This window comes from Vombatus ursinus, unplaced genomic scaffold (genome assembly GCF_900497805.2).
Source record: "Vombatus ursinus unplaced genomic scaffold, bare-nosed wombat genome assembly UNPS02001419.1, whole genome shotgun sequence".
Classification (NCBI taxonomy): Eukaryota; Metazoa; Chordata; class Mammalia; order Diprotodontia; family Vombatidae; genus Vombatus; species Vombatus ursinus.
Genome location: NW_020941197.1, coordinates 6,062,287 through 6,077,155, shown reverse-complemented (window position 1 = coordinate 6,077,155; position 14,869 = coordinate 6,062,287). Strand labels below are relative to the sequence as shown.

Here is a 14,869-nt window from a genome sequence, read left to right as displayed (position 1 = left end):
ATCTTTTGACTTGAGTGGCTACTCTAAGAGCATGTTTTTGTTTTTGTTTTTTGATCTTCAATCCCTACAACTAAAAGCTTTCCTTTTCTATCCCTGTAACACTTTTATTTTTTCTAATTGTTTGCAACCCATAAAAAGCTGATGTAGCATTGCCCTTTTATTTTGCTTGCATATTTTATAATATTTCATACCATGGATTCAGGCATTCTGACATCTTTGTCCTATTTTAGAAATGAAAAGTAATGACCTGACCCAGTGAGAAGGATGGATAAAAGATACTTTGTAGATATCAAACTGACAAGATTTGGCGACTATTCAATGTGGGAGGGGAGGAATAAAGAAGAGTCAGTGGTTATTCTGAGGATGTAAACCCATATGACTGGAAGGATGATGATTCCCCTTGACAGAAATAGGGAAGTTGGGGAGGAGGGTGGATCTAGACTGCTGGAATAGTCTTTTAATTGCTCTCTCTAATTCATTTTCTTTCCTTTCTCCAATCCATCCCTTGGACAGTTGCAAAATTGATATTCCTGAAATACAGGTCTGACCCTAACACTCCTGATTAAGAAAATAAAGTGGCTCCATCTTGTTTCTAGGATAAAATACAAATACCTATGGCATTTGAAGCCCTTCATGATCTGGTTCCAGTTTCTTTTTACTAACTTATTTCACATTATCATTATTTTTAACAATTATTATTATTTCCATACTGTGTTACTTGCTATTCCCTGTTCTGCTTTAGTGCCTTTATACAGGCTGTCATATCTTCCCCTCATTCCTGTCCCACCCACTCCTCCATCCACCTCCCCTTCATTTCTGGAATCCTGGAATATTTTCCTGCCTCATCTCTATCTTTTGAAATCTTTGCTTCTGTTGTAGTCTCCACTCAAGTGCTACCTTCCATAGAAAGCCTTTCTGGATGCTCTCAATTGTTAGCATTCTTTCTCCTTCTCCGTTGCCACCCCTAAATTCAGACCTGGATGGGACCTTGGAGACCATGGAGTTCAGTCCTCTTGTTTGTAAACTAAGGAAACTGAGGCTGAGAGAGGTTAGGTGACTTGCTGAAAGTCAACCAGTCAGCAATTCTTTAAATACCTACTTCATGCTCGGCACTATGCTAGATTCTGGGGTGCAAGTACAAAAAATGAGACAATCCCTGCTCACCAAGGACTTTACATTCTAATGAGAGAAACAACAAGGACGTAGAAAAATTTATGCTGCATGAGTATAAAGTTAATAAATACAAATACATTCAAAATAGTTAAATATAAGGTCATTCGGGAGGAAGGGCATGCATGAGCAGACATGGGGAACAAAAATTTCATGCAGAAGATGGTTCTTCAATTTCATCTTAAAGGAAGAGAGACATTCTTTGAGGTGAGATCAGGAAAGAGTGCGTTCCAGACCATGGGTCAACCAAAGTCCAGAGACAAGAGATCAAGTTTTATATGTGAGAGAAAGAAGTGTTGGGGGGAAGGGTGGCAAGCATTTATTAACCACCTACCATGATCTAGGCAATGTGCTGCTTGCATTACAAGCATTATCTCATTTTATCACCATTTAAACAGAATGCCAGTTTTGACAAGATCAGTTTGGAAAGGGGTATAATGTCCAGTGAGACTGGAAGGAGGTTGGGTCCAGGTTGTGGAGGGATTTAAAAGCAAAGTAGAGGATTTTATGTTTTATAGCGGAGGCAGTTGGAAACCACTGGAGTTGACTGAGTAGATAAGTCACATCTGCCTTTAAGGGGAGTCCCTTAGGCAGTTGTATGGTTGATGGATTGGAGTGGAGAAGATGAGGCAGGAAGTCCAGTTGTAGGTAGTACAGGTAGGAGGTAATGGGAGCTTGAACTAAGGGGGGAAGATAATGAGTTAGTTTTTTTGACACCCTAAGTTTAAGGTGTCTCCAGGACATCTAGCTTGAATTGTCAAATTGACAGTTGTTAATGTAGAACTGAAGTTCAAGGGGGAGACTGGAACTGGATAGTTAATTCTATCTGCATAGATACTATCTACATAGAGATGCTAATCAAACTACCAGAGCTGATTACAGAGTTACAGAGAGTGTTAAGGGAGAAGAGAAAGAGAGCCTGGGACAGAACTCTAAGGGAACACACCCACAGGTAGGAGACATGAATGACTGGGATGACATCCAAAAAAGGAGACTGAGAAGGAGTGGTCAGAAAGGTAGAAGGAGAGTCGGGAAAGAGCAGAGTTATCTAGGAGGGAGAGGTGATTAACAGTGTTAAAATCAATATTTGCATTTATTTAGCACCTACTATCTTCTATCCATTGTGCTAAGCAGTGTCACATGCAGCAGATATGTGGAGAATGATTAAGACTGAGAAGATACCTTCAATTTAGCAATTAAAAGATCATTGGTTCCTTTGGAGAAGATAGTTTCAGTTGGATTAGATTTGAAGCCAGCTTGTAATGGATTGAGGAGTGAGAAAAGAGGAAGTGAAGTGGAGGCATTGATTTTGGCTGAGAGAGGGAAGAGAAATGAGATCTTGATGGAATGGTTTGGTCTAGTGAAGATTTTTTTAAGTATGGGGAAGACATGGGCATATTTGAAAGGAGTAGGGAAGGAACTAGTTGATAAGGAGAGGTTGAAAATTCCAGAAAAGTTGGGGGATGGAGTTGATGATTAGACAATGTAATCTGCTGGAGAATGCAGAAGGGGGTTAGGATTAAGTGCACATATGCCTTTTGTCCTAGACTGGAAGGAAAGGAGGAAAGAGTGGGAGATGATATCAAGCAGTTTTGAGATGAGAATGGCAAAAGAAGGAGCTCTCATGAAATGAGGCAAGGTCCTCTTTAAAAGGAAGGAGGAGAGGAGCTTGAGTAGGGAAGATAAGTTTTACAATAGTTTCTTAAGGAGGAGAGATAGGGAATTAATTAGAGAATAAATAAAAGGAATTCTTTGCTACAATGATTGCCCAGTTGAGATCAGGTAACGCAAATTTGTAATGTACCTGATCAGTGCAATTGAGCTTTCCTCTAACTTCTCAGTGGCCAATGAGTAGTAGTAGAAGAGGCAGGTGGTGAGAGTAATCCCAGACAGGGTTTGACTTGAGAGGAGCAGTGAGAGGACAAGGGAGCAAGGATCGCAAGAGGAGAGTTGAGTCGAGTCATAGAGTTGAAATGGCTATTGAGTCAAAGTTGGAGGAAAATAAAGCCAGAGCCAGGGGGAATGAACTAAAAACATTGAGAGGTAAAAGGACTGTAGGACTCAATCGTTTGGAACAGGTTTAGATGGGGGTGAGGTATAGAGAAAGATGGAATGATGTTAATGGATATGGTCAAGTGGGGAATGAGAGTGAGCTGGTCAAGGCCTAGGTCAGCTTCTGCAACCTGGTGTTTGTTGGGGGAGGAATGGGACAGTGGTCCCCTGGGCTACAGAGGGGGCTGCTGGGGAACCATCCTACCAAGTATATGAGGCAGGATTTGGACTCAGATCCTTCTGACTTCAAATCCATTACTTTGCATATATTTGCATTTATATGTCTGTGTGCTTGCTGTTTTTTGAGCAGCGACTCTTTTCCATTTTTGTCTATTTGCAGTGTCCAGTACAGTACCAGGCATGTTAGGTACTTGTTGAATTGAATTATTGAGCTTTTTTAAACAGACATATCAGAGTTTATGCATAGAAGGAAGTATGCCTATTAAAATGTTTTTCTTAGTAGTCTGTGCACTTAATTCAGATGATGCTTCTGTTGTTTTAAACATTTTGGAACTTTTTTTTTGGAATTGCTTTTAGAGTTTACCAGTCACATATTATTTAGTCAACCACAAACATTTATTTAGCACTTAATCAAGTGCCAGGCACCATGCATCAGACACTATTTAGGTCCCTGACCTTTATTTTTTCTCATTGTTTCTGCTTCACTGGTTAGTTCTCACTCTCTACCCACCACTCCCCCCCATACCCCCAACCCCCACCCCACTCTCCTTCGTTGAGCCAGCAGTCTGAGGACCCCCAAGGAGAAGGCCTGTCTGTGAACTGAAGCAAAAGCCAGGAAGAAAGTCACTGAGCATATCAAAAAGCAAACTTACTAAAAGTTCATCTGTGTGATATCTGTCTGCTACAAATCAATAAAATGGAGCACTGATAAGTAGAGAATTTAAAATTTACTGCCTTCACTGTCTTTTCTTTGAATGAGTTACTTTTTAATTTTCTTCAATAAAGTGATAGTTCAGTTACCATTTCAAAACTTTAGTATTATCAATTAATATAATTGAATGGCTGCTGAATATTAATTGTAAATACATTGCTGGTATCTACATTTGATTGTGTTATGCATGATGGATACATAAGCTAATATACTTTTTAAAATTTCTTAGGCAAGTATTGTGGTCTGGGATTGCAACTGAACCATTCTATTGAATCAAAAAGCAATGAAATGACAGTGCTATTCATGAGTGGAACCCATGTTTCTGGACGTGGATTTTTGGCCTCCTATTCAATTACAGATAAACCAGGTAATTTTTAGTTTTCATAGCTTCCCACATATTGCCAATTAAAAAAAAACTTCTCTAGATAGTTCATAAGTTCAAGATAGAAGGGAGAGGATAAACTCTACCAAAACTTTTTTTTCTGTATGTTGGTGGTAAAAATAGTAAGCCTCTTCCAGATTTGATCAAAATGACTTAAAATGTTGCATGCTATCCCTTAAAGTCTTTTCCTCGACAGAGGAATACCAGTTTTTTCATTTCAGTCTCATGAAAAGGCATAATATTTAGAAAAGATTTTAACATAATATATATGTAAAACTTTATTGTTCAGATGTAAACATACCACTTCACATCTGTGACAATGGCAGAATAGAGTGTATTTTTTTTTAATCAGAAGAAAATGTATACTTGGATTTTTATAAAAATAGAACTACGTTTATATTTATCTTAAAAACAAATTCAGCTTTCTGTTTATTTTGTACAACAAATTTATGTAATAAGTTTGCTAATCTCACATTAGTTGGACATTAGGAATACAGGGGACAGCTACCCATCTTCATGATTCACAAATCAGGTGAAGGAAATAAAGGTACCAATGGAAATAAGAAAATGTATCTTGGAAGCCATAGGAAGAGAGGATAAAAGCATCAAGGACACAGAGGGTGATCAAAAGTGTCACTTGCTGCAGAGAAATTAAGGGTACTGAGAAAGGCTATCGATTTTACCTAGTAGGAGATGGCCTTTTATGAATGGAAGACAATTTACAAGGGTTTGTGGGAGCAGTTTAGATGTATTTATTAGAAAAATCATTATGAATATTGAAGTCAGAGGATAATGGCAGATTCTGGGAGGGAGGAAGGGAGAAAAATGGGAGGGGGACAGACAGGGAAGCTTGAGATTGGTATATTGTAACACCAAAGATGGGGAGACGACGTTTTTAGATTATGTGAACTTTGAAAGAGGAAAGATTACTGAGGAATAGTGGCAAAGTAATGGTCTAGAATTACTAGTAGAGGATAAGGAAGGAGTGTATTGATCAGTTCCCTGTTCCTTTCCAAGGGAAACTGGGAAGAGCAACTTCCCTTTAGAGAAAGCTAAAAGGAATGTGTCATCTTAGTGGGAAGCCAGGATTCTGTTAAGCAAAAATGAAGAATAGTTTACTAGTAATAGAGCAAGAGGATTCCAGGGGCTAAAGAAAACTTGTAGAATGAGGGGGATTTGTTTAGAATATAGCAAGGGATTCTAAGCAAGGGGATAGGAAAGTGGTGGGCAGGACTGGAGTGAATGTGAGGAGGGAGGAATAAGTCATTGGTGCTAGTGGAGGAAGTATTTGAACAATTTCCAAGTCTTGAACATTTTCTTATTACAAAATATCTTTTATCCATCCCCTTTAGTATCACCCACAACTATTCTGCCTCCATTATTTTAAATTCAGAAATTCTTCTTTATGGCCATAATTTCCTTAACCTTCCATCTTTCCCTTTGACTCCCTCCTAAAGCTATTCTTTGTCTTTTCCTGTTCTCCCCATCCATAATTCTCCCCCAGCCTCCTTTTTCTCTCTTCATAGCCTTGACCCCAAAGGTAGCCAGTTCAGTTTTGTATTGTTTTCCATTTCTAAATCACTTTCCTTATTGTTAATGCCCTCTCAGTCTTCAGTCTTGGGTTACACTCACTCTCTGTCTTCTCCATAGCCTAACTCTACTACTGGAGCAAGTCATACAACCTTGTTATCTGTGTCTATTACAGATTCGTGTTATTTGATGTGAACTAGGTTATAACTGCTATATTTCAATCCTTTTATTCTTCCCTTAATGATTCCCTGGTATGACCCTCACAGTAGCTTTCTCAGACTTTCTTCATAAGTTTCTAACGCTGCCAGGAAACCTTGTCTCCCAGTAAATGACCATAACTTTTACTGTACTGAAAAAGTTGAGGTCCTTTGTTGTTTACTACCTCACACCATTTACCTAGGTTAAACTCCAGCTTCTTAAAATGGCTTTTTTCCTTTCCAAGATTAATCTAGTTCATTTCCTTTATTGCCTGGCAACTATTCCCTCTATTTTTTTTTCTCTTTTTCCTCTTCCTCTTTTTCTTTCTTATCTTCAGTCTCTTCCTATGTATTGGCTCCAGACATGGTTGTGTATTCTCCCATGATTAAAAACTTTCATTTGATCCCATATTATATATGGCACTATTTCTTCCCAAATTTCACTCCCAAGCTACTAGAAAGCATTGTCTACCCTTGTGTCTTTACTTCCTCACTCTCCATTCACTTCTCAACTCCTTATACTTGGACTTCCAACCCTAATATTAGACTGAAACCGTTTTTGAAATTCTCAATGAGCTCTTTAAAAAGTTATTATGAAATATCAGCAAACATTATCATTTCCATATGCGAAGAAGAATAGGTAAAAAGTATTGTGTATGAAATCACAAATCTTGATTTTACGTACTTTGGAGAGAGAGCGAGAGTGTGTGTGTGTGTGTGTGTGTGTGTGTAGAATATAACATAGTAGTTCCAAGTTTTTCCTGTTTGTCTCCTGACTACTGCTCTATTTTGTGTATTTTTACAATGTTTCATTGATGTTCTTTTCTCTCTCTCTTTTGTTTTTTTGCATTACCATCATTCCTTCCTGAAAACAAAAACAAAAATTCTCTTGTGTTTTTTTTTGTTTTTTTTTTAGGCAATTGGGGTTAAGTGACTTGCGCAGGGTCACACAACTAGTAAGTGTCAAGTGTTTAATCTGAGATTAGATTTGAACTCAGGTACTCTTGACTTCAGGACCGGTGCTGTATCCACTGCGCCACCTAGCTGCCCCAAAATTTCTCTTGAAACAAATATAGTTGTGCAAAACAAAGCTATGCAAACTGATCTCTTAATGTCTAAATCTGATGGTCTTCTCCTAACTCTTATCCTATTTAGTCTTTATCCTTGACCTTTCTGCAGTTTTACATTGTTTTGTTGATCATACCTCCAGAATATTCTTTTCCTCTGGCTTTGAAAACTTTTTTTCTTCTCAGTATTTCTCTTTTCTATCTAACTGTTCCTCTCTCTTCTGCACTTTTCATTTTTTATCCCATACCCTTGAAATATAGGTATACACAAAGACTCTGTTTTGGACTATGTTCTCTATTCTCTTCTTATGCTCTCTCCTTTTGTGACCTCATCTGCTCCTATTCATTTCTGCAAATGACTCTTAAATCTACATATTCAGTCTTAGTTTTTTCCTTAGGAACTACAGTTCTGCATCTCTAACTTTCTTCTGGAAATACCAACTAGATGTTCCATTGGAATCTCAAACATTTGCCCCATACTGAGTTCAGCAGTTTCCTCCACTTCCCTTATCCTCTTATTTTGTTAAAGGCTCCACTACTCTTCCAGTGACCCAGTTTTGTAATCTCTGCCATCTTAGATTTTTCCTTCTTCCTTACTTCTCACATCCATTCATTTGCTAAATTTTGTGAATTTCAAATTCATAGTCTTGCATAGCTGTCCACTTCCCTCCACTCATATGACTATTACCTTAATTCAGTCCTTTATTACTTATTACCTAATGATTTTAATTACCTCAGATTTTATCTTCCTGCTTCTTGTCTCTTCTTTTACTACCTCCTCCCTACAGATAACCAGAATAAATCCTCTGTAAGGAACCAGTCTGATGATACTCATAGGAGCCTAATTCAGGAGTGAATTGTGGGAAGGAAAGTTATTGCTTTAATTCAACAAATATTTATTAAGCAGCACACTGAAGATCAGTAGAAAGATTAAAAAGATTCATGGCCTCTAGAAGTTTACCATTTAGTAGGATACAACCTAGGTTAGAGTAAGACATATATACAGATAACTATAATACAAATTAGAAGGTGATTAACTTCAAATGAAGAGGAGTCAAATATGAAATGGTCCCCTCTAGCTAAGGGGCTCAGGGGAAGGCTTCATTGAGAAATTCATAAGTGAATGAAGAGAAGGATTTCAACAGGTAGAGATATGGAGGGAGTTTGTTTCAGTCATGGAAAATAGCTTGTGCAGATACACAGTGACAGGAGGGCAAAGTGATTAGGGAGTAGCTCATAGTTCAATTTGATTAAGATAGAGATGTTATAGACAAAGGAGAATAATAATGAGATAAGCTTGGAAAGGTAGGTTGGGGCCAGATTTTGGAGGGACTTGAATGTTAGGGAGGGTCATTTGTATAAGATAGCGAACCTTTATAAACTCTAAAAAGCTATATAAATGTTAGTTGTTATTATTTTATGGTATAGGGACCAGGGGTGGGGAACCTGAGGCCTCAAGGCCACGTGTGGCCCTCTAGGTCCTCACAGAACTTCACAGAACAAATCCTCTTAATAAAAGGATTTGATCTGTAAAAGTTGGACCCAGTCAAAGGGCAACACTTGAGGACCTAGAGGGCCAGCATGTGGCCTCAAGGCTGCAGGTTTCCCCACCCTGGTAGGCAATGAAAAGCCATTGATAAGGTTTGAGAAGGAAAGGATGTTGTTAGACTTACTCATCGGAAGATGGCAAGGACTGTGTGAAGGGTTTGGAGAAGGAAGAGACCAAATACATGTAGACTCAGTTAGGAATCTTTATATTATGTTACAATGTAATAGTCCAGATAAAGGAAAGTAGGACCTGGGATTAGTATAAAGTAGAAAGGAGAGAACACACGCACGCGCGTGTGCGCGTACACACACACACGTGTATTTCTTTAAACAAATGAATAGAAATGAAAAGTTGAAGAGGTTCACATTGATTAACATGAATCTCAGTCAAATAAGAGGTGAAATAATCTGTTAAAAGAAAGGGCATTGGGAGGATTGGAACCTTGGTGTTTTAGACAGGGGAAGGGGACTCAAAGTAGTCTTATTGGGAAATAGTTAGAAATGGGTTAAAAGCATTTCTTTTCAGCTTTTGTAGGCTCAGTTGAAAGTTTAGTTAGCATAAATTTTAAGCATACCCCATTAGCCTTTCTTGAGAACTTCTTCCAGTAAGGAAAAAAAGGAAGTTAGTATTTATGTACCAGGCAGTGTGCTAAACTCTTTACAGATATTATCTTATTTGATCCTCAGAACAACCATGGGAGGTAGGTACTATTATTATCCTTAATTTACATTTGGGACAAAAAAGGTCAAGTGACTTGCCTGGGGGTTACACAGCTAGTATGTGTCTTAAGGCTGGATTTGGATTCAGGTCTTCCAGATACCAGAGCCGGTGTTCCTTCCACTGTGCCACCTAACTAGTACTTAGCAACTTGGAAGCAGAAGTAGAGGGCGTTGAAGAGTAGAATTCCATTCCTTGTTGTTATTCCATTAATTACTAACTTCAGTTAACTTGGGACTAAAGTATCCCCAAAATCCCAGAATCTCAGAGTTGAGAGGGACCATTGAGGCCTCTGGTCCAACACATACTTTTCCAGCAAATGATCATCAGACCTTTACTTCAAGACCTCCTGATATATATTCCATTCCATTTTTGATCAGCTTTAATTGTTATGAAATTTTTCCTTACCTCAAGCCTAATTATTTTGTTTTTGTAACTTTTACTCAGTGCTCCTGGCTCTGTCCTCTGGGGCCAAGAACAAGTCTCTTCAGACTTCCATATGGCAGCTCTTTCAATACTTGAAGATCATTATCATGGTCCTTACCCCTAGCCTCCTCAAAGTCTTCTATTCTCCAGGTTATACATGGTTATTTCTTTCAGTCAGTTCACATATAGTATAAATTTGAGGACCCTCACCATCTGGATTGCCTTAACTGAACACCCCGAAGATTATCGGTGTCCTTCCTAAAATGTGGTGCTCAGGACTGAACACAGCATTCTAGAAGTTATTGGATCACAGCAGAATACATTCCAAGGAGGAGAGTTATTTCACTGATTTACTATGTGTTTAATATTGCGATTGAAGGAATATGAAGCTAGAATAGGTAACAAACTAGGAGAAAAGAGAGAAGGATCAAGGAATCAGTAGGTAAAATGAGAATGAAGACAAGTGTAGAAGGAAGATTTATGGTATTTATGGAAGGAGAGGAAATGGTAGTGAAAGAGTAAAATTTTGGGGTAAAGGATCTCGAAGCTGGAGTAGTTCAAGCAATAATGAGGTCCATAGCATCATAGCATGACAGTTCCACTCCACCCGTTGACATAATTTAAGTAGAGTATAGGATAGAAGTCATGAGAACTGAGGGTTAAGAACCAGAGAGACCACTGTGCTATACCTTCAAAAGGACTCTGGAAATCCTATTAATTGGAGAATTGAATAAAGGACCAAATTATATTTTGTATGACAAAAATTATCTTCCTGTTCTGTCTTCTGTTATTTATTAACTAAGTAATTATAGTAACTTTACCATATGAAACTTGTTTTGAAGTGTGAAGGACATACAGACTCAGACTTTTCATCCTTTGGAGGCTTGTAAGTCAGTGTCTAACGCATGTAAAGTGCTCTGTCTCTCAGCTTTATAAAATAGGTAAATTTCACATATAAAACCAGGAGAGTTGGTTACAAAAACTTTAAATACATTTTGATTATATAATCACTTCAGGTAGCTATCATGCTGTCATTTGGCTATTTTAAAGAAACAGTTTTATGAGACCATATTTTATGGAGTAATATGCTCTTTGGATTGATTGTTAGTTTTCATTTTATGTTACTTATGAATTTAAGTGACACTAAGCTTTTAAATACATGTTTCATGAAAGAAGTTATTAAATTTCCAGCCTTTTTCATTTTTCTTCCATTTAGGACTTTACAGTTTTACTTAAAGTCCTGTTGAAAGAATATTTATTAGCATCATTAAAAATATTGCTTTCCAAATATAGAGCCTTTTCAGAAAAATCTGATGTTTATTGACTCAGATTAGCTAATATTAGAATTATTTAATTGTGAACACGAAACTGAAAAATCAAAATACCAGTTTCATGGTCATGTAGTTAACATGGATATTTGAACCTAAACTTGTTTTGTAGCCTGTGCTTTAAAAAAAAAATGTAGTTGTTAAATATTGTTGGTGTATCATGTCAATCAGTCAATCAGTAAACATTTATTAAGCACCTACTATGTGCCAGGCACTTTGCTAAGCACTAGGGGTACAAAAAAGAGGCAAGAAATAGTCCCTGCCCTCAAGGAGTTCACAAATATAATAGGGGACACAACATGTAAACAAATATATATAAATGAGCCATATACAGGATAAATAGGAAATAATTAACAGAGGGAAGGCCTAGAATTATGAGAGGTTGGGAAAGGCTTCCTGTAGAAGACAGAATTTTAGCTGGGACTTGCAGAAAGCCAGGAAAGTCAGTAGGTGGAGATGTGGAGGGAGATTGTTCTAAGCATAAACAGCCAAAAAAAATGCTCAGAACCAAGAGGTGGAGTATCCTGTTTGTGGAACAGTCAGGAGGCCAGTGTCACTGGATAGAAGAGTGTATGATGGGGAGTAGGTATACGAAGACTAGAATGGTAGGAGGGGGCTAGGTGATGAAGGACTTTTAATGCAAACAGAGGATTTTATATTTAATCTTGGAGACCATAGGGAGCCACTGGAATTTATTGAGTAAGGGAGTGACTTTTCAGACCTGTAAAGCACTTTTGTGGTTAAATTGAGGATGGATTAGAATGCAGAGAGTCTTGGAGCAGGAAGACCTACCAACAGGCTATTTCAGTAGTCTAAGCTTGAGGTGATGAAGACCTGCATTAGAGTGGTAGCAGTGTCAGAGGAGAGAAGAAGGCATACAGAGAGATGTTATAAAGGTGACATCCATAGTCCTTGATCTGGGGGTGAGAAATAGGGAGGAATATAGGATGACTCCTAGGTTGTGAGCCTGAAGGCCTGAAAGGATGCTGTCACGTCTATAGTAATAGGGTAGGAAGGCAATGGGGAAGATTTAGGGGGAACAATAATAAGTTCTCCTGGATATATTGAGTTTAAGATGTCTGTTGGATATTTAGTTTGAGATATGTGAAAGTCAGTTGGAGATGCAAGATTGGAGGTTAGTTGAGAGACAGGGGCAGGAAAGATAGATTTGAGAATTATCAGTGTAGCGATGGTAATTAAATATATGGTAACAGATGGACCACCAAGTGAAGTAGTAGAGAGGGAGAAGAGAAGAGGGCCCAGGACAGAACCTGAGGCATACCTACAGTCAAAGATCATGATCTGGGTGAGGATACATAAAGAAGATCGAGAAGGAGCGGTCAGAAAATTTGGAGGAGAACCAGGAAAGACTTATGTGCTGAACACCAAAAGAGAAGAGACAGTATCGATGAGGAGAGAGTGATCATCAGTGTCAGAGGCTGTGGAGAGGTCAAAGGGAATGAGGATTAAGAAAAGGGCTTTAGACTTGGCAGCTAAGAATAACTTTAGAGAGAGAAGTTTCAGTGGAATGACCAAGTCAGAGCCTGAATTGTAAGGGTTTAAGAAGAGAATGAGAAGAGAGAAAATGGAGCCAGCTATTGTAGATGGCCTTTTTGAGGAGTTTAACTACAAAGGACAGAAGGGACAGATAAACATCGAATGAGGGCTTTTTCAGTGTGTGGATGCCGTAGATATACTTGTAGGCAGTAGGAAATGAGCCAGTAGATAAGAAGAGATTGAAGATAAATGATGGGATGCGAATGCCAGGGAGCAAGTTGTTGGAAGAGACAGGAATGGAATGGGGTTGCTTTAGCAGGTAGAGGGGTAGCCTTGGTAAGCGGTAAGGCTGCTTCATCACCTGAGGCAAGGGTGAAGGAGAAGAGAGTGGCAGAAGATACCTGAGTGATAGGAGATCACGGAACAGCGATGAAGACAGAGTTGATGAAAAATAGCTTCAATTGTTTCTGCTAAATATGAGAGACAGGGTTCTCAGCGTGGGGGAATTAGGAGCCGTGGGAGGTTTGAGGAGGGCTGAAAGGTCTGGAAGAGCCACTGGGGAGAGTAGGATAGTGAGTTGATGAGGCAGCTATAGAAAGATTGCCTGGCAGCATTGAGAGCCCAGTTGAGATTGTGTAATATAAATTTGTAGTGCACCCAGTCAGAATGGTTGCATGATTTTCTCCACCTTCCTTTAGCAGGTTACCTTTAGGATTTAAGGCAGCGAATGGTGTGAGTGATCCAAAGCTGATGCTGGGCAGGGCATTATAGGCAAAATGATAAGGGAGTGCTCAGGATAAAGGTGAACTGGTGACATATTGTGATTAGCCTTTTCTTCTGCCAAGAATAGCTTCCTATCCCACGCTGAGTAACATTCTTGTCTTCCAAACTCAGCAAAATGCCTACTTCCTCTAGGAAATTCTCTCTTGATAGAAATGGATAGTATGGATCAAGTTTGGAGTTTTTGTAATAAGGTGCCATGATAACAGATACTTAGGGTTTGATATTTAATATACTGCTTATGCCTAGCTAGAGTCAATCTAGTAAATTCAGGATGTCAGTCTAATTTGGGTTTTCTTTTGGATGCATTTGAATGTAGTATTGGCTGGTGGCCCCATTTGGACACCTAGATTACCAGTCCCATTTAGTTAAGCATTTATGTTTATAATTTTTTCTTTGCCTCATAGTTGTAAACTTTCCTTCTAAGCATTAAAACTTGATACAGACTCTAGATTGTCTCACTCACAGATTCTAAAACTTAATATGTGTTTCTCTCTTCACAAGCCAACTCTTACCACCAGATGTCTAAGATTGTACCAATAACACCATGGAGTTAGGAGCAAATGGCTTCAGGGATCATAGAACTTTAGTTGGAAGGAATCTTAGCCATCAGCTAGTCTAACCTCATTTTACAAATGCCCAAAATGATGCCCAAAGAGGTTCATTTGACATTCTCAGTCACATAGCTGTCTGTGTTAAAGACCTTTCTTGGTCTTTGTTCTGGTTTGTGGCTCTTTGTATGTCCATTGTTATATCAACACAGAGTTTAAATATGGGCGTTTCATCTTAATTTAAAAAAGTAAATCTCCTACTGTGTACCAAGACAATTACCACTATGCTTTTTGTCTCCTTTTCCTCTTTTGTGTATAACCAAGTAGTTAAGGGTATCTTTGTTACATTATAGATATGGTTAGCTAAGAAATATTTCTTACTTAAATTTGAAATATTTAATAGAAATTACATCTTCAGCTTTTATGAAATATTCATGTACATCAATAAACAATATATACATTACAGTACTAGGTAGTATGATGATCATCAGATAAAATATATGGGGCCATGGGGGAAAATTTCCCCCATTATCAAGAAACTTAAAATATAAATGCTGTTTAAATCATGCAGTATTTTCTTGAGTCTTTCTTTTAATAACTGAGAGTTAGAAATTTTCTGTGGGACTGGTCTCTATCTTATTAACGTAGCATTTTTTCATTTTCTTTTTCTAGATCTAATTACTTGTTTAGATACTGCAACTAATTTTTTGGAGCCTGAGTTCAGGTATGAC

The 14,869-nt window shown here is 38.2% G+C and overlaps 1 protein-coding gene across 1 annotated transcript in view; it reads left to right on the top strand.

The window, feature by feature from the left end:
* Positions 1-14,869, top strand: part of DCBLD2 (discoidin, CUB and LCCL domain containing 2) — a 109,081-nt gene that overhangs the window by 40,809 nt on the left and 53,403 nt on the right. Inside the window, exons 3-4 of the mRNA XM_027866404.1 lie at positions 4,344-4,481; positions 14,811-14,862. Of these exons, the coding sequence (XP_027722205.1) occupies positions 4,344-4,481; positions 14,811-14,862 (190 nt within the window). The remainder of the gene's footprint in view (positions 1-4,343; positions 4,482-14,810; positions 14,863-14,869) is intronic.